This window comes from Spodoptera frugiperda, chromosome 13, assembly GCF_023101765.2.
Source record: "Spodoptera frugiperda isolate SF20-4 chromosome 13, AGI-APGP_CSIRO_Sfru_2.0, whole genome shotgun sequence".
Taxonomy (NCBI): domain Eukaryota; kingdom Metazoa; phylum Arthropoda; class Insecta; order Lepidoptera; family Noctuidae; genus Spodoptera; species Spodoptera frugiperda.
Window position 1 is genome coordinate 7,981,053 of NC_064224.1, and position 27,794 is coordinate 8,008,846.

Below are 27,794 nucleotides of genomic sequence, written 5' to 3' on the forward strand. Positions count from 1 at the left end.
CTCCCCGTGCTTGTCCTCGGGGACTTCAATGCCAAGAATCTGGCTTGGGGTTCCCGGATCACTGACACGCGGGGTAGGATGGTGGAAGACTGGGCTCTGGAAACGGGCCTAGTCGTCCTGAACCGGGGTTCTGTTCCCACGTGTGTGCGGATGCAGGGTGAATCGGTGGTGGACATCTCGTTCGCCAGCCCCGCTCTGTCACCGCGTGTCGTCGACTGGTGTGTCATGGAGGAGGTGGAGACATATTCCGATCACCGGTACATCCGGTTTGATGTCTCCGCCGAGTCCGCGGACCCACCGGTCAGACAGGCCCCATGTGGCCCGCGTTGGGCGCTGAGGCAACTGGACCGGGAGCTATTCCTGGAAGCCGCCATCGTGCAGGCCTGGGTGATACCACCGGACAGGCCTGCCGACATTAACGAGGAGGCACGGTGGCTCCAGGACGCCATGTACAGGATTTGTGACGTGGCGATGCCCCGGGTCCGTCCAGGACAGCGGAAGCGCCAGATGTACTGGTGGTCGCAAGAGCTAGCTGCTCTGCGCAGTGCGTGCGTTGCTGCGCGACGCCAGTACACAAGGCACCGCAGGCTTCGTATCCGTCCTCCAGACGCGGAAGCTAGAGAGGCGGAGTTATATGAGGGGTACAAGGCGGCGAAAGACGCCCTAAAAACGGAAATCCGGCGGGTCAAAAACCAGGCCCGCCAGGAGATGCTGGAGACTCTGGACAGAGACCCGTGGGGACGCCCTTACCTAATGGTGCGTGACAAGCTCCGCACACAGGCTCCCCCGCTGACACAGAGTCTCCGGCCAGAGGTTGTAGAGGAGGTGGTCACCACCTTGTTCCCCCAATCACAGAGGGGCTACATCCCTCCGTGCATGACTCCGCCCCCTGCGGTGCCCGATGCGGGCCACAGCGACGACGACGACGACACAGCACCAGAAGTGACCGAGGCAGAGCTGAGAGTGGCGGTGCGCCGGATGGGCGCCAAGAACACCGCCCCGGGACCCGACGGATTGCCTGGCAAGGCGTGGGTCCTGGCTTCGGAGACTCTCAGGCCTCGACTAATTGGTCTTTTCAGCGCATGTTTGGAGAGAGGCCAGTTCCCGCTATCATGGAAAGCGGGTAAACTGGTCCTCGTGAAGAAGCCAGGGCGCCCTGCGGACTCTCCGTCCGCGTACCGGCCCATCGTGCTACTCGACGAGGTGGGAAAACTATTTGAAAGAATAATTTCAAACCGCCTCGTCGCGCACCTGACGGGAACAGGGCCGGACCTCGCGGACGGCCAGTTCGGCTTCCGTAGAGGGCGCTCCACGGTGGACGCCATCATGCGCGTGAGGGACCTTACGACGGGGTCTGCAGTGTCCAGGGGTAGAGTCGTCGTGGCGGTGTCTTTGGACATCGCCAACGCCTTTAACTCTCTGCCCTGGAGCTGCATTTTGGAGGCACTACGATATCATCGGGTGCCTACCTATCTCCGTCGTATAGTCGAGGCTTATCTGACGGACAGATCCGTCATCTACCCCGGTCACCGAGGTGAGTGGAACCGGCGAGAGATGTCGCGCGGTGTTCCACAGGGATCGGTCCTGGGACCGCTCCTGTGGAACATAGGCTACGACTGGGTGCTGCGCACCGACCTCCCGAGCGGCGTCAGCGTGGTTTGCTACGCTGACGATACGCTGGTACTAGCACACGGGAGGTCGCACCAGGCGGCGGCCGACCTGATGATGAGAGCGGTTGCGATAGTCGTTGAAAGGATCCGGCAGCTGGGACTCGAGGTGGCGCTTCATAAGTCCGAGGCCATGTGCTTTTATGGCCGCGGGAATGCGCCACCTCCGGGTGGGTTCCAGATCATGGCAGGAGGGGTTTCCATCGGCGTCGAGGTGACGATGAAGTACCTGGGACTCGTCCTCGACAGTCGGTGGAAATTCGAGGAACATTTCCGACGTTTGGCTCCCAAGTTGGAACGGACGGGGGCTGCCCTAAAGCGGCTCCTACCCAACCTTGGGGGACCAAATGCCTCCTGCCGGAGGTTGTACGCGGGGATTGTGCGGTCCATGGCCCTCTATGGGGCCCCGGTGTGGGCGCCAAATCTACGGCGACGACCAGCTCGTGCGCTGGTTTCATCCCAGAGGGTCATGGCCATTCGGATGATCCGTGGATACCGCACGATCTCCGGGGAGGCGGCTAACCTCCTTGCGGGATCACCGCCGTGGGATCTGGAGGCGAAAGTGCTCGCGCACGTATATAGCTTACGTGCGGAGGCGCATCGCCGGGGCGAAAGTCCACTGCCGCGCCAGATTAGTGCGTGGCGGGATGAGCTCCGGCGCGATCTCATGGCGGAATGGAAGCAACGACTATCGCAACCGAGGGCTGGGCTCGCTGTTATAGCAGCGGTAAGTCCCCTCTTTGAGGAGTGGCTAGAGAGGCGTCACGGCGTCCTCACCTACCGCCTGACGCAGGTGCTTACCGGACACGGAAGTTTCGGTAGGTTCCTGTTTCGGATTCGGCGGGAGGAAACGCCCGGGTGTCGTCATTGTGTGGATCACCCGGAGGACACGGTGGAGCATACAGTAGCGGTGTGCCCTGCATGGGCTGAGCACCGCCGTGTCCTTAGGGATGTGATCGGCGACGGTGACCTCTCGCGTCCGGCTTTGGTTCAGGCCATGATGCGGAGCGAGAGGGAATGGGACGCCGTCTCCTCCTTCTGCGAAGCAGTCATGCTAGCTAAGGAGGAGGCGGAGCGCGTGAGGGAACGATCCTCCTCACGCCCCAGCCGCCGCAGAAGACACTCCGGGCGTCGGGGATCGCGTGACGATCTCCGGCCACCGTAAGTGCGGGTCTGCGGACGGCGAGCAAGGGTAGCTCGCCGCCCGACCAGAACCAGACCCGTGCGTACGGCGCGTCGCGTTCCGCGCGCGCCTCAAAGAGCCAGACCACCACAGATGGGGCCCAGTAGGGCTGATGCCTGATCCGGAGCTGCGGACAACGTAAAAGGTTACCGGGGCTCCGGCTCAAAGCAGGAGAAGGAACGGGGTGGTTTTTAGTCAGTAAGAGTCTGACACTCCCTCCCGCCTCGCCCAAGGCGGGAGAAGTCATTGGATGATTTTCCCCCTCAAAAAAAAAAAAAAAAAAAAAAAAAAAAAAGGCATTGTTTCATATCGGATTTTTGAAACCGTAGTATTACTATAGTCGAGCATCAATGGCTCTCCCACACTTAAAATAAAAAAAGTATTCCTTTATAAAAGGCCAGCAACACACCTGTGATCTCTAGTGTTGCAGGTGTCCATGGGCGGCGCTGATCGCTTAGCATTTGGTGATCCATGCGAGCCCCTATTCCATAAAAAAACATGTTTCGTTATTTCGGTTCCATTTGGTTCAACACTGGTAATTTATAAAAGGGGTTTTAATATTTATGGGGCGTCGTCCCAACATGGTCTGGGCACTGTGATGTGTATGGAAGTCATACACACTGGCACAAATATTTACACATCATAGCCGGTCATCCAATTGATCACGCAGAAATACAGTGCACAAGATTAAGATTAGTCTGCTACAGTAGACAATACGACCTTGTTTGTTTTTCATTTTTCACCATTCATCAGTTCACAACGGAGAATGACTCCGCAATTTGTACATATAGTGAAGATTTATAGTATTAGGTATACAGGGTGTTTGATGCATGGACCGACACAATTTTTTTAGGGATTTGAATGGTCATTAGCTACCTTTTACCCATTGAAATAACTGATTCCATTGTTGTGTGTTGTTCCCGTAAAAATATGGTTACGGTACATTAGTATTTTTACAACATAGTGATTAATTCCTATGACATATACATACTGTTAGAAAGGGTTTATTAACTCGAAAATCTTTTAAAATGAAATTAAATGGCTTTTACTTTATTTTACAAATTATTAAGTCTTTAACCCTTTTCCAGATACTAAGTAAATTAAAACAAGAGGTAGATGAGCTGACGGAAAGTAAAGTGTAGCGAGTGGTGGACAGTGGACAAGGCTAGAGTTTACCTGATACAGCGAGAGATGGCGTTGGTGAGATTCTTGCATTTTTGAAGGGTAAGAAGCTGTATTTTTCATTTTAATGAAAAAATCATATGTAACCAATCATTCAAGACATTTAGTACGTTAACTTTATGGGTAAAAGGTAGCTAATGAACTCACAAATCCCTGATAAAATTTAGTAGTTCCATGCGCCAAACAGCCTGTATATTACATATACAAAATACATAAAGAAAATAGATAAGATGATACTACACATGAACACAAAATACGCTGTTATTGTTCCAGTACAATGATTTCCATCTCATATATCAGACGTGATGTAGATAAATAGATATATAGTTTAAGTATATAGTGTAAATATTTGTGTATATAACAATGGGTGCCGTAGTAAATAATACAAGTATGCGGATGCAGTATGTGATAGCAGCGTGCTGTAAGTTTGTTTTGGTATTTGGTTTTCTGACATGAATAAGGCGGCTTTTTCACCAGAGATGTTCTTTGTAGCTATGCTACGATCCGGATCTGTGGACTACCTAACGGGTTTACCGGGGTTCCGGTTCGAAAAGCAGGAGTAGGAACGGGGTGGTTTTTAGCCAGTAAGAGTCTGACACTCCCTCTCGCCTCGCCTACGGAGGGATAAGTCATGATTTTCCCCCCTTAAAAAAAAGAAAATATGGCTAAACTGTGAAACTATGCGACCATTTTCACTAATACTAAGCTATGTAGCTGTGCGAGGAAGATGTAATAGCTAATCTGCGACACTATGTGACCGTTTCCACTGATTCTAAACTATGCAACTATGCTACGAAGATATGTTTATTAACTTAAGTAATAAAAGAAGTATACTTCTTTACATACAGAGCGTAACTAATGGGACAGTCGGTAGAGGGCACCGTAATCTCTTAAATTTTTTTTTTTTTAAGGGACTTGCCGGTTATCGAGCAGACGTATTACCTGATGGTAAGCAATCGCTTTTTGGGAGTTAGGAATTTAAGGGTTGTTGTTCGGGAATCGGGATGGGGAAGATTGGGAAGGGGGAATTGGGCCTCCGGAAACCTCACTCACACAACGAAACACAACGCAAGCGTTGTTTCACGTCGGTTTTCTGTGAGGCCGTGGTATTACTTCGGTCGAGCCGGCCCATTCGTGCCGAAGCATGGCTCTCCCACTTAAATCTACAATAAATTATATTTTCCTTTCCAGTATACATAGGACAGTTTGGTATAGGGTACAACCTGGGCTGGACAGCACCAGTGCTGGCCAAGCTCAAGGATCCGGAGCAGACGCCGCTGAATGACGTCATCAGTGATGGAATGTCTTCCTGGATTGTGTCTTTCATTTATTTTGGTACTATTTCAGGTTAGTAAGACTCGTATATTATATTGCCAGAAGTAATATTTTAGTATGAGTTTATGCAAAGTAACACCTGATTTTGTCCTTTATGAATAAGACTACCATTTCAATAACTACTTAGTTGCTTAAAGTAGACCCATAAAAGGCTGCAGTATTAAAATACCATCACAAGTTTGTCACCTCATGACGATCATCAAAATACGACTTTTTTATATCGCGAAATTATCATCAAATTCCCACGTTGTGGGGACGACAGGAGAGTGTGCCCGACTCTTAACGGCTAAAACAACCGCCGCGGTGTTACTACGGCGGTAGGGGAATCAAAAGATCACTTCAGACAACTTGACTAAAGAAATAGAGACCATTTATCATTAACATGACCAAGCACATACGAGTAACAATTGAATGAAAATGCTAAAAATAACGTAGGTTTATCTAGACCATACAACTGATACGTGACGATTATCTAACAATTTTTTTTATATTACAGGTCCATACATCTCAGGGTATCTTTGTAACGTGATAGGCAGGAAGCCTTGCCTCTTCTTAGGCGGGTGTGCCCATTTCACAGCCTCCCTGACTTTGGCTATGTCCAAAAATGTGGCTGTAATTCTCACAGGACGTGTACTAAGTGGTCTGGGCAATGGAATCATTTACGTCACTAATTTGATGTACCTTGGCGAAATGGCGTAAGTATCTAGTTAAGCTATACTCTTTTTGTATGTTATAAGCCGGTAAACAAGCTGATGGATCACCTGATGGTAAGTCATTGCAGCGGTAAGTCCTCTTCGAAGAGTGACTAGAGAAGCGCCATGGCGTCCTCACCTACCGCCTGACGCAGGTGCTTACCGGACATGGGAGTTTCGGTAGGTTCCTGTTTCTAATTGGGCGGGAGGAAACACCCGGGTGTCATCACTGCGAAGACCGCCCAGAGGACACGGTGGAACACACGGTTGCGGTCTGCCCTGCGTGGGCTGAACACCGCCGTGCACTCAGGGAAGTGATCGGCGACGGCGACCTCTCGCGTCCGGCTTTGGTTCAGACCATGGTGCGGAGCGAGGGGGACTGGGATGCCGTCTCCTCCTTCTGCGAAGCAGTTATGCTAGCTAAGGAGGAGGCGGGACGCGTGAGGGAACGAACTTCCTCACGCCCTAGCCGACGCGAAAGACACTCCGGGCGTCGGGGATCGCGTGACGATCTCCAGCCACCGTAAGTGCGGGTCTGCGGACGGCGAGCAAGGGTAGCTCGCCGCCCGACCAGAACCAGACCCGTGCGTGCGGCGCGTTGCGTTCCGCGCGCGCCTCAAAGAGCCATCAGACCACCACAGATGGGGCCCAGTAGGGCTGATGCTTAATCCGGAGCTGCGGACTACCTAGCGGGTTTACCGGGGCTCCGGCTCGAAATGCAGGAGAAGGAACGGGGTGGTTTTTAGTCAGTAAGAGTCTGACACTCCCTCTCGCCTCGCCTAAGGCGAGAAAAGTCATTGGATGATTTTCCCCCTAAAAAAAAAAAAAAAAAAAGAAAACCTGATAGTAAACCTCTCATAGAGACATGAAACACCAGAGGCGTTACAAGAGCGTTGCTGGACTTTTGGGGTTAGGAAAATTTAAGGGTTGTTGGGGAATCGGGGTTTGGAAAGGGGAGTAATTGGGCCTCCGGTAACCTAACTCACACAACGACCGTCGTTACGTCGGTTTTCTGTGAGGCTAAGGTATTACTCCTGTAGAGCCAGCCATTCATGCCAAAGCGTAGCTCTCCCATACTTTACTGACTTCACTCAACTTTAAACTGATTAAGGTGTACCTGTTATTCTCCCTACCTAAGGGACTACACATTTAACATAGACCAGATAGTTGCACTCTCTACAGTATTAATAAACCAGAACCTTTAAACTTTTTAGCTTAGAGATTATAGCAAACATTCTAATTAAAAACCCTATAGTCCATCAGTAGACTGTATAGGTACAGTATAGGCTGTTGACTGATCTCACTTACAATTTATTTTTTTATTTCCAGATCCACGAAAATCCGCGGCACATTACTCACCCTGACAGGATTATCCAGCACATTTGGTACTCTAGTTGTATACTCTGTGGGACCATTTGTGTCCTACGCTACGATATCCTGGCTGTCCATGACTATCTCAGGAGTATACCTCGTTGCTTTGTTCTTCATTGTTCCTGAAACTGCCACGTACCATGTTATTGCTGGTAAGTTGGTTTTTCTACCACCAAAGAGTATAATAAGTATAGGGGAATCTAACATTTGTGGCGACACATGACAAGTGACAGATGACAGAAGTCGCACACAGACTATCGACGAGCAAATTAACGGATGACGTCATAAAAATCCTACATCGCACATGTGAAGTTTACATCCGAATAAACATGGATAGAAAATCCCAACAAACGACAGTGGGGTAGAAAGCCCGCCAGGCATGATCACCTCGCCTGGTCGGAGGATGCTTCTTTTCTTAACACTACTACTTTCAGCTTCAAATGTATTAAGCCTATTGTCAAAAATGGACACAACCTTATCTACATGTCTAGATAAATCTATTTAAAGAAACTGTTGATTATTCTAATCATATGGTATCGAGCCCAAAATATCTAGTTTCCGACCAATAAGTTCGATAGCCCATGACAAAAAAAATACACAATACACACCCTACACTCAGAATCATACTCACGAAAACTAGTACCCAAGTACCTTTTTTTATGACAGTGGGAAAACTTTCAAAAGGCACCTAGCTATTTGAGGAGTGTGGGATTTTTACCTTACTTAAATCACCCTGGTGGCCACCTCCTCCAGAATCCTCTAACTAGACCTGCTCCGGAGCCTCTATGGAGCAACGCCTGTTATAGCATATCCCTAGGGAGACGTATATCTCACTTAAACCTTGCAAGTTGCAAGTTGCACGGCACCACGTGACAACTTTGCTATGCTATCGTCTTTCCTGAGGTCGCTAGATGGACACCTAAAGTCCACGCTCTATACACCCTCGACCTCAAAAATGACGCCTGTCGTCGGTCGGGACTTAGGTAGTTGACGTACTACCTAAATACCTATTTACACCAAAGAAAAACAGTTCTAAGCTCTCACTCTTACGTTTCCAGGCAAGAAAGAAGCAGCAATAGCAAACCTCACACTACTAGGCAGACAGAACGACATAGAAGAAGTAGTAACCAAAGCAAGCCAAAAGCCTCGATCAAAAAGAGACCAGATGGCAGAAATGTTCACAGTAAAATCGAATAGAAGAGCATTATTCATAGTTCTAACATTAAGTGTGTTACAACAGATGAGTGGAGTTATACCTTTAACGGCTTTTGTAACTATAATATTTGCTATGACCGGTTCAACGATAGAAGCTCATGTGTCTACTATCATTGTTGGACTGACCCAAATCTTTGCTGCTAGTATTGCACCTTTACTTGTGGATAGAATTGGAAGGAAGATTTTGTTGCTCGTCTCTACTGCTGCTTGTTCTTTGAGTATGGTAAGTTTTTATTATTTTTATAATAAATGCCGTAAGACATAGGTACTAAATTAACTGAACATCACGGTTTACTCACGTATTCGAGTCACAGGGGGACTCTTCATCATTGCTCAGATGCGGCAACGTCGCGCAAACTACTTTAGTCCGCAGTAGGCTGCGCTACTGAAGAGTCCATCTGTGACTAGACACTAGTATAGCTTCTCTCCATTAATAATACGTGAGTAAACCGTGTTAATGGCAAGTTTTTAATCATCTTCATTATCTGCCTCATTAGTGTTTCTATTAATAATTGTATTATTGTTTACCCCTATTATAACTGATACATTCTAGAATGGATTGGATACTGTTGAATGCATTCTAGTGTTTCTTTTTTGGTACTATTAGTATAGACTCTTACTCAAATAATTGCGAAATCCACACGGTACAACATTTTTACACGTTTATATATTAAGTCGGCAAATATTTGTACCACATTACGCCATTTAGTTTATCTATAAGCAAACTGTTCATGATAACTTCGAAACAGAAGATAATGTCTAGATCAGTGTGTTTATGTCCACCTATTTCAGTGAATATTAAGGTATTTGATGTTTTTGTTTCCAGGCTTCCCTTGGGACCTATTTCTACCTCTATAACAATGGATACGCCATCGCTGAGGACTTGCAATGGCTGTCTCTAGTCTCTTTAATGTTATTCTTCGTTTTTTATTTTAGTGGTAAGTTTTTTTTATGGTATAAACCGATAAACGAGCAGGCGGATCACCTGATGGTAAGCAATCGCCACCGTCCTTGGACACTCGAAGCACCCGAGGCGTTACAAGTGCGTTGCCAACCTTTTGGGGTTAGGAATTTAAGGGTTGTTGGGGAATCAGCGATTGGAAAGATTGAGAAGGGGAGTAATTGGGCCTCCGGTAACCTCACTCACACAATGAAACACATGAAACACAACGCAAGCGTTGTTTCACGTTGGTTTTCTGTGAGGACGTGGTATCACTCCGGTCGAGCCGGCCCATTCGTGTCGAAGCATGGCTCTCCCACAATACGGCAAGATAACAATACGCCTGTTAAATTCAAATAGTTTTATTTATTGCTGTTATGCTGTAAAAATATAACAGGCGCTTTGGTAAAACAGTAACGTTTAATGGATTTGGTTTGTTTATTCTTACAAACTCAAAAACGATCCACTAGAGAATCATTATTTTACAGATTTCCAATTTCTTTTTTGTGTTGATTGTGATGATAGCGAATATGCGGCCGAATATGGGGTACACTGACTTAAACTTAGATAAGTAACTTTTAAAGGTAAATAGGTACTTTACCTTTAAAAGTTACTTATCTACATTTATTTACTTTACCAAACTATAGTAACATTAACTCTCTCCCCAGGTTTCGGCATAATCCCCAATACATTCATTGGCGAGATGTTCACGGACACCTGTAGAGGATTTTGTTCCACCTTCTCCGCAACTGTCGGCTGGATCATCGGCTTCGGCGTCACCACCTCCTTTGGCTACATTCTCTTGGCCTGGGGACCCAGCACCACTTTCTACATCTTCACCGCAACCTGCACCATCGCCTTCCTATTCAGTGCCACTTTCGTTCCTGAGACAAAAGGCAAGAGTCTCTTGCAGATTCAAGAGTTCTTAGGAAAGTGATTCTTTAACTGTGATATTTTTTATTTATGAGTATTAAATGTTTTTGTTTTATATTTTGTTTTGTGTTTTATTTACCATTAAAAAGAAAACAAAATTCCAGGCTATCTTGTTATCTACATTATTGAGGTGCTATGTTAAAGGGTGCGTCACGAAAGATGTTCATTATCCATATCCTGTGAGAAGAGGCCTTTGGCCACTGCTAGCCAAAGGCCTCTTCTCGTACGGAGAAGGTTTGAGCATTAATCACCACACTTGCTCAATGCGGGTTGGCAATTTCAAACTTATAATTAGAAATTCCAGCCAGCCTAGCTAGAAAGCCCAGGTTTCCTCACGATGCTTTCCTTCACCGTTTATCTCAGACAAAGTCACATTTCGCACTTTCATGCATAAGAAGCGGGCGTCTTGAACCTCTGGGTCACAAAATTTTCAATAGTTAGCATTTACCTACCCATTTTCATAAAAAATATTTTTTATGTTTCTTTAAGGAAGGCCAATATTCAGAAGTGAATATGTCCTGGTTGATTTGATAAAGATAAGAATAAAATAAAACCAAACAATAACTATTTACATAATTTATTTTAATCATAATATCACAGTATCACAGTCTATTTACTTAAGATCTCTTGAATTTCCAACAAGCTCTTTCCTTTGGTCTCAGGTACGAATATTGCGCTGAAGACGAAGGCTATGGTACAAGCTCCTGCGAAGATCCAGAAGGTCACTGCTGGACCCCAAGCAGGCAACATGTATCCGAAGGCAGCTGTCACTCCGAAACCGAAAGCCCATCCAATGCTGACGGTGAAGGTGGAACTGAACCCTCTGCAGTTGTCAGTGAACATTTCTCCGATGAAAGTGTTGGGGATGATGCCGAAACCTGGAAAGATGAATAAGATTGTAGACTATCAGATTTTGATTTAAAGAAAAAGTAAAAGAAACAATCCGTGCTGACGAATTAATATTGAATAATTCAACTTTAATATTGATCTTAAAGACTGCTTCGTTGACCGAGTGGTCGTAAATGCGACTGCTGGCAAATAGGGCTTGGGTTTGATATATCGCTTCGACCAAAGTATTGCTGGGGTTTTCGATTAAATTCTCAGTTGTAGCTCGGAGTCTGGAAATATGGCCAGTGTACTTCTGCCTACTCCCTCGAGCATAATAGGCGTGTCAAACAAACCATTTAGACTACATTTATAGCCAAAAGTTTCATGACTGGGATCCATTTCTTATAACATGATTCTCGTTACTTACGATGATTATATCGAGTTCAATTTTACGTACCACTGAAGTAAGCGATGAAGTACAGCACAAGCGATACCAGCGCCATCCACTGCAGGTCGTCAGCGATGTCGTAACCATTGTCGTATAGGAAGAAGTAAACACCAAGAGCAATCTGGAAAATTACAAAACATGAAGAAGAAGAAGATACTCATTTAAGAAGACCATACTAAAACTAAAGAAGGATATAGAAAACCTAAATGAGATTTTCGTGAGACATACTAAATTAATAATTTTGTTATCGGTTTACTCACAGCCCTCTTTTGGTAGCGCAATAATCGCTGCATCTTGTATCACGGAATGCTGCTCATGAATATGAGCCTCTAGCATGACTTGAAACTAGTCGAGTTCCTCGACAAACAGTTACGTGAGCAAGTCGATATTATAATAATTAATTCAAGATCCATTTCGGATGATAATCTTACCAAACTTATTGTACAGGCTGCTGTAGATATCAATATGAGAATCCTTCGTCCAGTTCTATCTACAAACAGAGGTGCAATGCTCGCTGCACCGACTTGTGTGACTCCGACAATAATTGTTGATATATGGGGCTCCATAGACGACCCAGTCAACTCGAAAATGGTCGTAGCAAAGGATATCACTGCTATAATCCCACTGAATTGTTGGAGTATATTCAGAACCAGAATTATGAATAATGCTTTTCTATTCGATTTTACAGTGACCATCTCAGCCATCTGATCTTTGTTTGACATGGGTTTCTCATTTGCTTTAGCCACTACATCATCTATGTCATCTTTCCTGCCCAGTGATGTGAGAAGGTCCATTGCTTCGTCTCTCCTGTCTGAAAAAGTTAAGGGTGTGCATTTGAAATCCACTTATGATAATTATTTTAGACTCAACTATATAGGTGTCTTGTACAATGTCACTCGGGTTTGATTTTCAGGGGTATTTACTATGATTTTTTATGGAATCCGAGCACACGGATTACCTGATGGTAAGCAATTTACACTGCCCATGAACACCCGTAACATCAGTACTCTTAATACGAGTTTACTTTACGTTGAACGAAAACGAAAGGAGACCGTGTTCGGTGCTCTGATTGGCTGGCGCGAATGAATCAACCAATCAGAGCGCCGAACGCGCTCTCGTTTCGATTTCGTTAAACGTAAAACAAATTCGTACTAAGGGTACAGAGTGCTTTGCGAAACATGAAGAAAAAGAAAACGTTATCCAGAAAGCATACTTTAATCTTAATATGGAAACTTAAGATTTTAAACTTACTTGCCATAACAAGAAAAACAGCAGTTTCTGGGACGATGAAGAATAATAAAATCATGTACACAACACCAATACCAACGACTATCCATGATATTGCCGCGTAGGACACAAATGGTCCTATGCAATAGGCTACTAGAGTACCAAAAGTACTTGAAAATCCTGTTAATGTCAGGAGTGTCCCACGAATTCTTGTTGATCTGAAAGAAATAAAATTAAATGAAGATTTAAAAGATAAACACAACTCAAGTAAGTTGGGTTTTTCTAATTATCCAAAGCGGTTACAAAAAGATTGATCCAAACTACTAGCAAGCACTGTTCTCAGTTTAGGAAGTTTTGTTAATTCCTTCCAATAGAAGGAGTTTTATCCTTTTTGTAATGTAATAGAAGTTACAGAGACTTCTATTATGGAATAATCAACCGATAAAATTTCCTTTAGCTCTGTAAGGGTTCTGATTTTGATTTCAATTAAATTAAGTCTTAATTCTCCAACAAGTATTAATACTGATTGGTACTCACGCCAATTCTCCAAGGTACACTAGATTGATGACAAATAGCATTCCATTACCAAATCCTGCGACTGCCCTACCAGTATATATAACAGCTACATGCTTAGCTAGCGCCTTTATTATGTATCCTATAATCAGGAACACAGCACCTATGTACAGACAAGGCTTTCTACCAATTACATTGCAAAGGTACCCAGCGATGTATGGACCTGAAAAATAAAACGAAATTAATTAACTAAAAATCACGGTTTACTCTTGTGCATTAATAGAGAAAAGCTCTCCTAGTTTCGAGTAACAGAGGGACCTATAGTCATAATTATACTGATTGTGGGTCAATTTCATGAAGCAAATACAAAGAGATGTTATAACTAGATTTCCCTTTAACATAATGCGTGACACTTAACGGGGAGCGCGGGACGTTACAAACCACGTCCCTCTCTATTTTCCAAGAGTCCCATAGTACAATAATTTTGCCAATTGTTCACATTTTAATGTGCTACTTTCTGAGCGCTTATAAACTACCTACGCGATATTACTTTGTAACATCATTGGGCAGGGTGCATTTGTTTTGTCACAGTGCACAATCACATTATGGCATCTCCTTTTTGTACTTGCTTGTTGCTTCATATTTAGTTTACTTTGTAACCTGCCCTTTTTCTTTTAAGGTAGGTATCACCATTTCACTATTTTGATTCACAATTAAACATACCTGTAAGAACTCCAGCAAAACTGGTTGATACAATCCAGGACGCTTGCTCAACAGTTATCGGAGTTTCCAATATAGTTTGTTCTGGATTCTGGAGTAGAGCTATTACCGGAGCCGTCCATCCTAACGTGTAGCCCAATATTAATTGGCCTATGTACACTGGAAATGGCAGAAGAAAAAAAATGATTATGACCATTTTATTTTCTCCTTTTTTACGCCTGCCAACAGCCATACATAGCTTCGCTGCTTGTACGTGGTCTCCATTCCAGAATCTTTCTGACCCATCAGCCGTCAGTACCCTTAGTACGAGTTTGCTTTACGTTTGAAGTAATCGAAACGAGAACGTTTTCGGCGCTCTGATTGGTTGGTTCATTCAGAACGCCGAACGCGCTCTCATTTCGTTTTCGTTCAACATAAAACAAAATTATACTAAGGGTACTGTTTTTCGGTATGCTATGGACCCCCAATTCTAACCAATACCACGTCAGTTTGTTAATCTGTTGGGCTATGTATGCGACTTAAGTGGATCTCCTCATTTCTGATTGGATCTCGCAAAGAAACCGAGCACAGGCCTTTCCTTAGTTCGCGGAGTAACCCTGAACTTTGTTATGAGGCCCATAGTGAGAGTTTGAGGACCTAAAAATGATCACTGGTAACACACACTGATTAGACTTGCGTACTGAAGCACTGAATTTTTGGACTCAAACTATAATATTGATCAAATTTTGACTTACAGCATCCAGCGATCAGAAATTGCCGTTTTAATCCAGAAGTAACTTCGGCAACCATTTTTAATTAAAAATACGTGTTTTTACTCACAATACCGGTCAACGTTTAAATAATCATTTCTTTAATAATTTGTATTAATTTATCTGTATGTATATCTAAATACTTTTAAATCAAAAGGTGTGAATCTGTATACTTATATTTATGTAGGCAATCAATTAGGGGTGCGCAGTCGATTAATAATACAGATTTTTCGCTAATAATCGTGACTATTCATATTTATTGCTGAAGCTCCTTGCTTATAATTGCTAACACTAAACAAAAGATAAACAAAAATAATAGATATCAGGCGATATGGGGGGCAGAATAGATAGACCACAACAGATTGATATGTATGAAGATTCCGTAGCGTTTAGGGAGGGCAACAAATAGCGGATATTTGGTGTCGAATTTTGGACTTTTTTTACATTTGATGGGTCGACGTTTGGCCGCTATCTCATCTGATGGTAAGTGATGATGCGGCCTACGGTGGAGCACGTCTGCCCAAAAGCAACCTGTTCACTCGGGTCTTGAATACACCCAGGTAAACTCCGGCAAGAAGTTCCACTCCCTACCAGTTCGCCCAAGGAAGTTTGAATCGAAGCTATTATTAAAAAGCAAAGTGTTTGGATGTATCCGGAAAATTACAAGATACCGGGGTTGCGGCTCAAAGCAGGAGTAGGAACGGGGTGGTTTTTAGTCAGTAAGAGTCTGACACTCCTTCTAACATCACCCAAGGTGGAAGAAGTCATTAGATGAATTCCCCCGCAAAATAAAGGATGTAATGTTGAAGAGAAGCCTCTCATTTTAAGAGGAAGCTGGTAGCAGGCTCTTGATAATGAGCTTTGTTATTGAAAGTAACAAAAATTGCATAAAACAACGGAACCAAAAGCAATTTTATTCAGAGCCGATAGACCTTTTTAATCTTGATTGTAAAAGTATTTCCCCCTAGCAATCACCAGCTCAAGGCACAAATTACACTCTTAATCACCAATAGTAGATACCTATTGATAAATTACACACGTAATATCACATCACGCGTGATAAGTTACATTGGACGTAAAAAGCGCATGGTAGACGTATGGCACGTGAGATAAGAATTTAAGATAATCCAGAAGACTACTAAAGAGCATGTGGTGACGAAAAAAGAAGAATACATTTAATGTCCACTCCGTTATTCTTGTCAGGGATCGCGTGATGATCTCCGGCCACCGTAAGTGTGGGTCTGCAGACAGAGATCAAGAGTAGCCCGTCATCCGACAGAAACAGTGGTTCCGCCTCTAAGAGCCATCAGACCACCACAAGGCCCAGTAGATGATGCCTGATCTGGAGCTGCGGACTACCTAGCGGGTTTACCGAGGCTTCGGCTCGAAAAGCAGGAGTAGGAACGGAGTGGTTTTTAATCAGTAAGAGTCTGACACTCCCTCTCGCCTCGCCCAAGACGGGACAAGGCATTGCATGATTTTCCCCCTCAAAAAAACATCCCTATTCTTTCCGCGAGTTTCGTACCATGAACTAGTGGTTTGGAAGCAGCTGCAGGGTAGAGCGGGCGTGCAGTGAATGCGTCGTGAACACACGGTGTCTGCATTACGCACACGCCTCTGCTACGCAGCATGGACGTTGCGAATACGCAACAAAATTTGTTATGCGCTAGATAACGTATAATATATATACACTATATAGTTCGCGTCTCTAATTAACATGAACCTTTTAAACTAATCTCCAAACCATCAGCTGTGTCAAAAATTCTTTTCAATGGCTGTTGATGTAATTAATATAATAAAACCTAATAAAATATTGTTTTAAGTGTAGTAAGTAGGTACGGATTTTACTTTAATATTGAAGGTTACGCTAGTGAAGGATAGGTAGCTACTGCTGCACATTTATGTAACAATTTAGGTAGATATTTATCAATATCATTACGAATTACCTACTACGATATTATTATCAAAACAAATCAGTGATATCAACGTAATAATTCTGCAGAAAATTAGGTGCAATCGTTTAAATTGTGATTAATGACTCATTTTATTTTTCTGAACATAAACCTATTTTATAGTAAGTATGCCGCAGAGTTCAATCTTAAGTATTTCTTAATTAACTTAAGAAAGGAAAACAGTTAAGTTGGACATAAATATTTTACCCCAGAACTGAACCATTAACGTAGCGTAGCTGCGCATTCCGAAGCGATAGTGTACCCTGTATACCAATAGGTGGTCTCCTAAGCCATAGATAGCTAGCGTCAGCTATTTAATCTTTCATTTTAAGGTGAACCTAATAACATCTATGAATGATGGCTCCCATAATTTCCAAGTTCTTTTCAAAAAACACGTTATTATTCTAAAAAGATTTTAGGTAAACCAAGTTATATTTTTCAAATACACACGTTTTTTTCAAAAACGTGCATTTTTATTTATATTATATTGTTGAAAATTTCGACATGTTTATTAGGAATTGAAAATTGCACCAAAGCTTCAAGAATTTTGCGAACAAAGGAACGCTTTCAAACCTTTGTGTTTGTCATCATGACAATGACAGTTGACAGTTTCATCTTACAAAACTTGTTTGTTTACCAATTTCAGGATTCGTACAGTTAAAACATTAATTTAATTCGTTAATATAACAATGGATGACGATGATTATTGGAACACAAGTGAAACAAAAGCCAAGGCTTTCAGTTTTGATGATGACGTGGTAAATATCTTTTCGATATTATTAAAACAGTTAAATTCGTCAGCGATACAAGAACTGACCCCGTTCTTTTTAATTTTATTTAAAAAATATGTGTCGTAGGTCATATTCTATTCTGCCAGCTTCTCAAATTGTAATCTATATGTTTTTATCTCGAAAATATTGTGAATGATTAGTGTAAAACGTAAATTATAAGAGTAGGTGCTTTTCTTAAAATGTCTCTTAAATTTTAAGCCTCTTTTATGTTGTAATTTTTGGTTATAAACGTAAATTAAAAACCACCATTAAATCCCTTCCGAAATTGCTAATATCAATACCATCACACCTTATATACCTAAAGCTGCAAGGAAATCTACTTATAGTCTACTTACTCCTATAAGAAATATAATTAATTAGAAACAATTTTTATGTTAAAATTCTACAACCGTTTTAGCTAAAATATTAGTCTCATGTAGCTAATAAACAGAACATTAGAAAATCTAATACATTCTACAAAGACTCTTTTTAATAAAGCGAACCACCTTCAATTTTCTTTACTGCCTCTATTTTTTTAAGTTAGGTAATAATCCCTAAAACCTCCTAAGTCAAAAAAATACTATGTATGAAAACCACATCAAAATCGATTTAGCCAAACGCAAGATAATCATGTGAATATACATTCATTCAAATAAACCAAGAACTTCTTTTTAAGTTGATTAAAAATCAAACTGAATTATAATATTTACTTTTTCAGCTCTCAACGCAAGAGATTCTGGCTATCGGTCAGAAGTCCTATGCATCACCAGGACAGAGTGAGGAGAGCCTCTTCAACAACATCAGCATATCCACTGTCCAGTCAGCGGCCATACCACTGAACAGTCTTGTGTCTTCTAAGGTTTTAGATCTGAGTATGTATTTATTTTTTAACAGACTTCCACTACTAAATAATTTGTTTTAGTACTTACTTCTGTAATTCTTCTGCTATAAAGATTTAAAAGCTTGCAAAGATTTACATCATATCACACATTAACAGCCTATTAATGCCCACTGGCATAGGGGTTTGACCATTAATCACCACACTTGCACTTGTTGTTGATGATAAATCTTTGATAAATGGCAAAAATGGCCAACGGCTTCGCCTGCATTCCCGTGGGATAAAAAGCATCCTATCACCCTAGTCAGCTCATACCCCGTCTGTACATATTATATCAAATTTCATCAAAATTGTTCAAAATCTTTCAGTAGTTTCAGTATAATTGACAGACAAACATCCAATCAAACAAACTTTCACATTTATAATATTAGTGTGATAACACTCACAAGTTATTTTGTTAGCCCCATTGTATTAAGTTGTAAACATTTTACAAGAATTAAAAGTCTCACTGTACCCTTTACAAAAAACAGTATTTAAAAAGTTATGTGCCTATTAACTCTATACTAAACAAATCTTATTTAACTTAACCATCCATCCTTTCTAGTCCTCCTAGCCCAATCAGGCAAAGACCCCTCAAAGGAGACTAAATACGAACCAGAGCAGACGGTAGCTATGACCCTCAAGCGACTGACTCTTGGCCGCAGCTGTTCCCTACATGTACACCGCAGTATGAAGAGTAAGACGGAGTTGCTAGACGGAGCACTGGCTATTGGAGATGGGAATGCTGTGTTGACTGTGAGTTTTTGATCATAGTTATTATTTGTTTTATAGATTCTACGGTTCTTGAGTAGAAATGGAATGTTTAATTGGTCAAAAATTGTTATTTTATTTTATGATAGTTATAAGCTGGTAAACGAGCAGACGGATCATCTGATGGTAAGCAGTGCCGTCGCCCTAAACACCCGAAACACCAGAGGCGTTACAAATGTGTCGCCGGCCTATTGGGGGTTGTGAATTTAAGGGTTGTTGTGGAAACGGAGATAAGGAATATTGGAAAGGGTAAATAGGCCTACTCACACAATAAAATACAACGCAAGAGTTGTTTCAAGTCGGTTTTCTGTGAGGCCGTGGTATCACTCCGGTCGAGCCGGCCTATTCGTGCCGAAGCATGACTATTATTTCAAATCCTCAATTCAATACAATATATATAAATTTAAAATATATATATTTTATCAATTTTGATTCTGGTAGAGTGGAGAAGTTATAATTTTTTTTCTTTACTCAGCATATTGATGAGAAACATTTACTATTCTAGTATCTAATAACTGACTGTCTAAACCCAATTTCCAGGTGGTCCTATTCCTCATCCAGACTTTGAACAAGAAGCTAGTTTATGAGCTGCTCTCTTCAAGACCAGTGGCCCTAAACCATTACATAGCCTTCCTACAAAATGAGGGGAAGATATCTGAACTTACCGATTTGTTAACGTAAGTTTAACCTTTTTAATTTTCTTACTAATATTTTAAATGCGAAAGTTGGTGTAATTGTGAGATTTTGTGTATGTTTGTTACTTAATCACGTCAGAATGATTGAAAGGATCTGGATAAAATTTGGAACATGGATAAATTGTGGTCTGAAATAAGACATAGGCTACATATTATCCTACAAGCGTGTGAAGCGGCGGGCAGAAGCTAGTTTTTCATAAATGTATTGGGATTTATTAACAATTTTACTCAAGACTGTACTCATGTGATATCATCAAGATACTTATATGTACTAGTACTAATATGCATGTTTTTTTTCAAATTTGTACTTTACAAGGTATTAATAAATACAAATAAATTAGTACAATAACAAACAGAAATAATGATATTCAGTACAGTCATTGGAGAGTTACATTCATGCCAATTGCCAATTATATTTCGGCGATATTTCTACTGATGTTTATATAATATTTACTTATCTGTAATTGCAGGATGTTGGGACGTAGCCCTGACGCTGCTGTAAGTATATATTTTTATAAATCACATCACATCAGCAGCCTATAAATGGACTCAGCTGACCAAAGGCCTCTTCTCACACGGAGAAGGTTTGAGCATCAATCACCACGCTTGCTCAATGCGGTGGCTAATTTTATACATTTTAATGGAGCTTTAAAGTTGAAAACTAAAAAAAAAAATACGGTCGAATTGAGAACCTCCTCCTTTTTTTGAAGTCGGTTAAAAAAAGTCTAATTTTAAGTCTTATTTTTCTTTAACAGTAAAAGTAACAGTATAAGAATAAGATTTCTTGCGTTAGTTTTCCTTGTTTTAATTATCATTCCTTTTTACATTGTAGATGTACCAATACCAACACACGGTGAAGACACAGGGCAACAATGTGGATGTGTTGCTGAGGAAGTTGGGCAACTTGTTGGCCAACCACTTCAACCAGCCCGGTGTCGACCAACACCAGGCCAAGATGATTGCAGATTACGTCAAGTTGTTAGGTAAGGAATTTTTGTATCTTTCTAAATTACACTTATGGTACGAGAGCTAGCAACGTCGAAAAAACAAGCATTTCAAGAAGGCCAGTTTTTAGATATATTATGTCTCTCACTCTCCCAGACATCATACGGGCTATCTGGCAGGCGGTAGTGGTTGCGTTCATCAGTGCGCATCGCATTTCAACTTTTTAAAAATTTCTGAGGGGGGAGTGAGAGACATAGTATATCTAAAAACTAGCCTTCTTGAAATGCACTCTCAAAAACGTTGCCAGCTCTTATACTATTAGGTGTGGGAGAGCTATGCTTCAGTACGAATGGGCCGCCTCGACCAGAGTGTTACCGCGGTCTCACAGAAAACCGAAGTGAAATAACGCTTGCGTTGTGTGAGTGAGGTTAATGGAGGCCCAATTACCATCCTTCCCAATCCCAGATTTTCTAACAACCCTTCAATTCCTAACCTCCAAAAAGCCGGTAATACACTTGTAAAGCCTTTGATGTTTCGAGTGTCCACCACAGATGCATCAGACCACCACAGATGGGGCCCAGTAGGGCTGATGCCTGATCCGGAGCTGTGGACTACCTAGCGGGTTTACCGGGGCTCCGGTTCGAAAAGCAGGAGTAGGAACGAGGTGGTTTTTAGTCAGTAAGAGTCTGACACTCCCTCTCGCCTCGCCTAAGGCGAGAAAAGTCATTGGATGATTTTACCCCCTCAAAAAAAAAACCTAACATCCAGTCACTGCATTAACCATACCTTAAATTATAAGTAATATACTTATTATCTACAGAATGGCAGAAACACGTGAACAAGCCGGAGTTGCAGTACAGGTCGGTGATCGAGTGGCTGGCGTACAACTGCGCGCACCACTGGCACGAGGGGGCCGGGAACGCCATGTCGCCGCTCACTCTGTGTCAGCGACATCAGGTATTATACTCACATAATATTGCTTTTTTTTGTTTTTTTTTTTTAACGTTGCCCCACACTAGGATTTTCTCCTGTGTCGTGGGTGCGTTTACAAACATTCAAATTCACATGCACATGACACCCAGACCCGAAACAACAATTTGTGGATCACACAAAGAGTTGCTCCGTGCGGGAATCGAACCCGCTACCCGTTGCGCGACAGCCAGTTGCCCAGCCACCGCACCAACCGTGCAGTCGTTGCATTGCATATTTGCTCCTTAAAGTAACATTTTTTTGATAGATTGACACTCTGATTTCGTCATCATCATCATCAGCAGCCAGGATATGTCCACTGCTGAACAAAGGCCTCCCCCTTAGTCCTCCACGTAGAACGACAAGTCGCCACCTGCATCCACTGGCTCCCCGCCACTCTGACGATGTCGTCGGTCCACCTAGTGGCACACTCTGATTTACTCAACAGTTTATTGCAAAGAAAAATCTTATTAAGTCGACTGAATTAACTAAAAAATAACGGTTTACTAACGAAAATTAATAGAGAAACGCTCTACTAGTTTCGAGTCACAGAGGGACTCTTCATCATGAGCAGCAAGCGCAAACGCGGCGACGTAGAGCTTTTCTCTATAATTCTATCTACGTGACGTACGTGATTTTTAGTTAATTTAGTATGTCTCATGGTAGTTATTATAAAGATTATTAAAATACATGTCCAAATGTAATATTTTTTGCTTAGCTTTGTATTGCAATTATTTCAGATTACCCCTCTGCAATACGACTGGGTTGTGCTGAATGTGCACGCGAAATCCGGCAAATGGGACATCGTGGAATCGCTATTCACTAAAAAGGTTATATTGAAGAACTAGTAATTTCCTTAAAATTAGCTATATTTTTATATAAGAAATATGTCTGCGTTTAAAATTCTTACGCCTGTGTGTTTTCTTATTTCTCAAATGTTTATCTAAATGTAATTCATAGATACATAAATGATTGCGACAAAATGTTACTTACTGCAGATTTTCTGTAATGAGATTTACGTGATCCGGGTGTCCATGGACGACGGCGTTTGCTTACCATCAGGTGACTTGTCTACTCGTTTACCAACTTATGCTATAAAGAAACTGTTCATTCAGTGCTTTAGACACCAGAAACTCTTCACTCACGAAACGCAATACCACTACATTACCACTTAACATTAAATAACATCCTTGACTCCCCACCACAGGACTGGTTCGGCCGTACGACGATATCGTCGAACATCCCGATGGAGACGCTCCTGTCCCGCCTGAGCCAGCTGCAGGCCAGCAAGCAACTCCTCGCCACCTGCCTCAACAAGGTCGCCAGCAGTGACGACCGGCTGCGGCTCGCGCATATGTATAAGGTAAGCTTATTTTACTATGTAACATCACGCTCATTACGGTGCTTAACCCGTTCATTGCCACGATTATTTTTTTAAAGTTCATAGCGATGCCGCCCTGAGAATGTACTGAGAATGTAGGACAGGCCTGGCGTGTTCGAGGCGTAGTTATAGAAATTCTCAAGAACAAGCTTGACGTGTCGGTGGCAGTGAATGGGTTAAGGGTGTTACCACACCTATCGATCGATAGTCCATCGGTGCCATCGAACGACATCGGTCGACATTGATCGATTGGTAGTTTTAATTGATCGACGGATACCGGTCGACTTACCAATTAATCGACTGTCGGTCGAAGTCAAAGTCAAAATTATTTATTTCAATTAGACCAGGATGTCAATTTTGAAGGTCAAAGCTAATGTAATAATATTAATAACGTCAGTCTGTCGGTCAGTCCTCTAGTGAAGCTATTTGCTCGTTCCAAAGTGTAGATTCCTATGGAGAAGAACGAGCAAGAAACTCCATAGGTTACTCTTTTCCAATCAGATTCACAATACAATTCATGGTTACATTGTTTCGATTGCTTCAACTATGTGAGAACAATGTAAAACTAATATTTAGTCAAAGTGATAGAAAAAGAAAATAACCCTGAGGACAAGGATCGACATCGACCAATCCATTTCACCATCGATCGATGGTATCTATCGGCTATCGATTGTTGTGGTAGAAACTATCGATTGACGTCACCGGTCCATACGATTCTCCATACGGTATACTTCATTATTCTATAAGTTCTTGTAATGTAACTGTTTATTGTACCATCAATTAAAATAAAATAAAACATCACCAGTGTTGGACTAAGGACCATAATCTCCAGACGTGGAAGTCAGGTTGGAGATTGTAGTTTAAAATGTTCTCGGTCAAATATAGACTACACGGTTGGCGCGGCTGCCGCGTAACTTGTAGCGGGTTCGATTCCCACACAAACTGTTGGTTGTTACTTATAAAAGACAAAATGGCGTTAAAGGTCACCTATCTTAACTAGGGAGTTTATTAAAATTTAAGAGAGTCATTAGTCAACTAAACATGTAACTGTATTTTACAGATCCACGCCGTGGTTATAGAAACCCTGGCGAAGCAGAAGGATAGGACGGCGCTCACCAACTACAAGATGACCTTGAACCCTCAATCAGAAGAATACATCCTCGCTGAGAACACTCTCAGAGATAATGTAAGTTGTTTAGGAGATGTAAAGAAAATAATAGTTGCAGGTTGAGACGATAGGTGGTGCTAACGGTGGAGACGCCATGATTTTTATTTTGTCAAAGAATTGAATTTAATTTATTTTGTTATATTAAACTAATTAGTGGAATAAGAGCGACAATATAACTTTAAATGTCGTTTCTTTTGATTTACAGGTAAAGTTTTTCCAATACAGTAATGTTATGTTGTGATTATTCATTGTAACATTTACTCGCGCACTCAGAGTCATTTAATGGTTACTTAACCCAGTCCTTAGCAATTGTTTTCCATACAAAATCGTTACTAAAGAATAGTTTAAGCATTAACTGACTCTGAGTGTGGCAGTTAGCATAGCATTAGCCGTAATTGGGCCTCCGGTAACCTTACTCACACGACGAAACACAACGCTTGCGTTGTTTCGACGACGGTTTTTCGACGGCGACGACGACGGTTTTCTGTGAGACCGTGGTATCACTCGAGTCGAGCCGGCCTATTCATACTGAAGCATAGCTGTCCCACACTTAAATTACATACATTTCTTTTTTTATGAAACACAGTCGGTAAACAGGCAGACGTATCACCTGATGGTAAGCAATCGCCGCCGCCCATGGACACTTGAAACACCAGAGGCGTTACAAGTGCGTTGCCGGCTTTTTGGGGGTTAGGAATTTAAAGATTGTTGTTCGGGAATTGGGGATTGGGAAGATTGGGAAGGGGGGAATTGGGCCTCCGGTAACCTCATTCACACAACGAAACACAACGCACGCGTTGTTTCACGTCGGTTATCTGTGAGGCCGTAATATCACTCCGGTCTAACCGGCCCATTCGTGCAATGCAAAATCAACGTTTTGCATTTATTTCTATAGAAATTTAAATGAAATTAGAGGTCTTGCAAATCAATTATTTTTGTGTTAATAAAGCGTTTTGTTTTTGTTTGCAGTCAATAAAATGGAAGAATTGAGTCATCAAGTTTAAACATTCCAGGATCCAGAGAAAATCTTCATGACATTGTATTTAGATTTTTTATCTTTTTATAATAGACTAGTTTCAAGGTGTTTTTCCACCAGAAATGTGCTATGTAGCTATGCTACAAAGATGTAATAGCTAAGCTGTGAAACTATGTGACCGTTTCTACTGAAGTATGTAGCTGTGCGAGGAAAATGCGCATGCGCATGAGTATGCGATGTATCGATAGTAGGGAAGCCATCTATAGCACGCAACTTTCTATATAAATAACGTAGCTTAGCAGAAGTTTCCACCAGTGCTAAGCTATGTGTAACAATGAATATGATTGTTGGAAACCAAACGCATCCACAGCAACGTAGCATAGCACATCTCTGGTGGAAAAGCACCTTACGTGAATTATCCCATGTTTGTATTGTACATTTCTCATAAAATATTTTTTACTTATGAAAACTCTTAATGTTACTTTTTAAGATATTATTTATTGTTAAAACATTTTTTTATAATTATGAACATAATATTGTATTCAATAAATGTAAGTATAGGTATATAATCAAATAAATCTTATTTATTTTTATAATGTGTCTTCATTTGTCTTATACCTTAAAAATAGATAAAATATCATGAAATCCAAATTGTTTACAAGTGTGATCTACACTTGGGAACAAAAAAAGAGCTACAAAAGCTTTTTCTTTTTGTTTTCTTGATAAATATATTCTGAAACAAGTATTTTGCTTCCCTTTCGCACATTACCTGGCGAGAGTTAATGTCAGGCTCTTACTTACTATTAACCACCCCGTTCCTACTCCTGCTTTGAGCCGGAGCCCCGGTAACCCCTCACATCATCCGCAGCTCTAGATTCGCACATTACCTAAACATAACATTTAAAGGATACTGACCTCAAACTACAAATAATTTACTTGTAACAATATAAGTAAATAATTTGTTTTCCTTATTTACCTAAGGAACTAATAAACACATAGATACTCTAATTACACACACTAAAATAAAGAACACTCATAAACATATACACATACATAAAACCAAGATACGCGCGAAAAACAATACCCTTCCTATAGGTTAAAAATTGAACCCTATTACGCATGTTTTAAAGTTCATAATTCTATATAACTCTAGCTACATGAAAAGCGTCTATTGTTTTATACCTCCTAATGAAAATTTAAAATCCGAATCACCTTCAAAGACTGAGTAAACACCAATTAGCATTAATTAATAATAAGCAAGTTAAAATCATCCTTATTACCAAAGGAATAAAGTTAATATTGTCTCGACAAGACAAATGAGTCATTCTTTACTAATTGCGTCGTCGAGAAACAAGCAAAATTCAACCTTGGTCTCATAAGGATAACGTTAATTTCTCTTTGTCACACCTCTGAGTCATCTTTCAAAACTTGGCAAGTAAAATTAAACCTTAGGAATAGAAAAATAAAGATGATTTTAAATTGTAACGTTATGAATTATCTTGCTTTGGTGCATTCCTTAATGGGACGTATTTTCAAGTGACAAGTTTTGTGCCATAAGGAAAACTTGATTTATTTGTTTAAGTACTAAATATTTGTTCTAAATCTGTCTACGATATTCTAACTGCTCTAATTAGTAGTCAATGTATAAATATACAAATATGTGTGAAATTGGCGTTCTATTGTCTCTGCCTACCCCCATGGGAGACAGGCGTGAGGTTATGTATGTATGTATGTGTGAATTTGTTTCGCGAAAACTGCTGCATCGATTTTGATGATATTTTCAAAATGACTGTTGTTTTATTTACCCACGTTGTTTTATTAATCTTAACGAGGTTTTTAGATCTAACATAATTAATTAACTAAAAATCATGGTTTACTCACGCAAATTTACAGAGAAAAGCTATCATAATAAGTACTTATATGCACTTCTATTCACCAATTTGAGGTTCTTTTCTTTAAGGAGGCAAACTCCTCCACTGACTTCTCACGCCTTGGGCGAGGCGAGTGGGAGTGTCAGACTCTTACTAACTAAAAACCACCCCGTTCCTACTCCAGCTTTTTGAGCTGGACCACCGGTGAACCCGCTTGGTAATCCCGCAGCTCCGGATCAGGCGTCAGCCCTACTGGGCCCCATCTGTGGTGGTCTCTTCAAAGAGTCATCAGTTTGAGGTACTCAGTACCCAAAGGTGTAAACTTATAAAACAGTATGTACATAATTTTATAACTTTCGTGAGACATACTAAATTAATTATTATGTTATCGGCTTACTCACATAATTGTTTGACGA

The 27,794-nt window shown here is 41.6% G+C and overlaps 3 protein-coding genes across 3 annotated transcripts; 2 read left to right on the plus strand and 1 right to left on the minus strand.

The window, feature by feature from the left end:
* The first annotated feature begins 4,296 nt into the window (after positions 1 to 4,296).
* On the plus strand, positions 4,297 to 10,575 carry LOC118270389 (facilitated trehalose transporter Tret1-like). The gene is made up of 7 exons (XM_035585964.2): positions 4,297 to 4,453; positions 5,224 to 5,379; positions 5,864 to 6,062; positions 7,389 to 7,582; positions 8,489 to 8,868; positions 9,472 to 9,583; positions 10,254 to 10,575. The coding sequence occupies exons 1-7, from the start codon at positions 4,396 to 4,398 to the stop codon at positions 10,520 to 10,522; spliced, it is 1,368 nt and encodes a 455-aa protein (XP_035441857.2). The 5' UTR covers positions 4,297 to 4,395; the 3' UTR covers positions 10,523 to 10,575.
* Positions 10,576 to 11,079: 504 nt separating this feature from the next.
* LOC118270390 (facilitated trehalose transporter Tret1-like) lies at positions 11,080 to 15,141 on the minus strand. Its single transcript, XM_035585965.2, has 7 exons — positions 14,989 to 15,141; positions 14,258 to 14,413; positions 13,559 to 13,757; positions 13,046 to 13,239; positions 12,226 to 12,605; positions 11,804 to 11,915; positions 11,080 to 11,396 (listed from the first exon to the last, which is right to left on the minus strand). The coding sequence occupies exons 1-7, from the start codon at positions 15,041 to 15,043 to the stop codon at positions 11,128 to 11,130; spliced, it is 1,365 nt and encodes a 454-aa protein (XP_035441858.2). The 5' UTR covers positions 15,044 to 15,141; the 3' UTR covers positions 11,080 to 11,127.
* A 2,410-nt stretch (positions 15,142 to 17,551) lies between these two features.
* Positions 17,552 to 26,098, plus strand: LOC118270380 (spermatogenesis-defective protein 39 homolog). The gene is made up of 11 exons (XM_050697955.1): positions 17,552 to 17,713; positions 18,444 to 18,597; positions 19,168 to 19,358; positions 19,914 to 20,050; positions 20,539 to 20,566; positions 20,901 to 21,051; positions 21,834 to 21,970; positions 22,723 to 22,812; positions 23,190 to 23,345; positions 24,424 to 24,549; positions 25,501 to 26,098. The coding sequence occupies exons 1-11, from the start codon at positions 17,645 to 17,647 to the stop codon at positions 25,519 to 25,521; spliced, it is 1,260 nt and encodes a 419-aa protein (XP_050553912.1). The 5' UTR covers positions 17,552 to 17,644; the 3' UTR covers positions 25,522 to 26,098.
* The last annotated feature ends 1,696 nt before the right edge of the window (positions 26,099 to 27,794 follow it).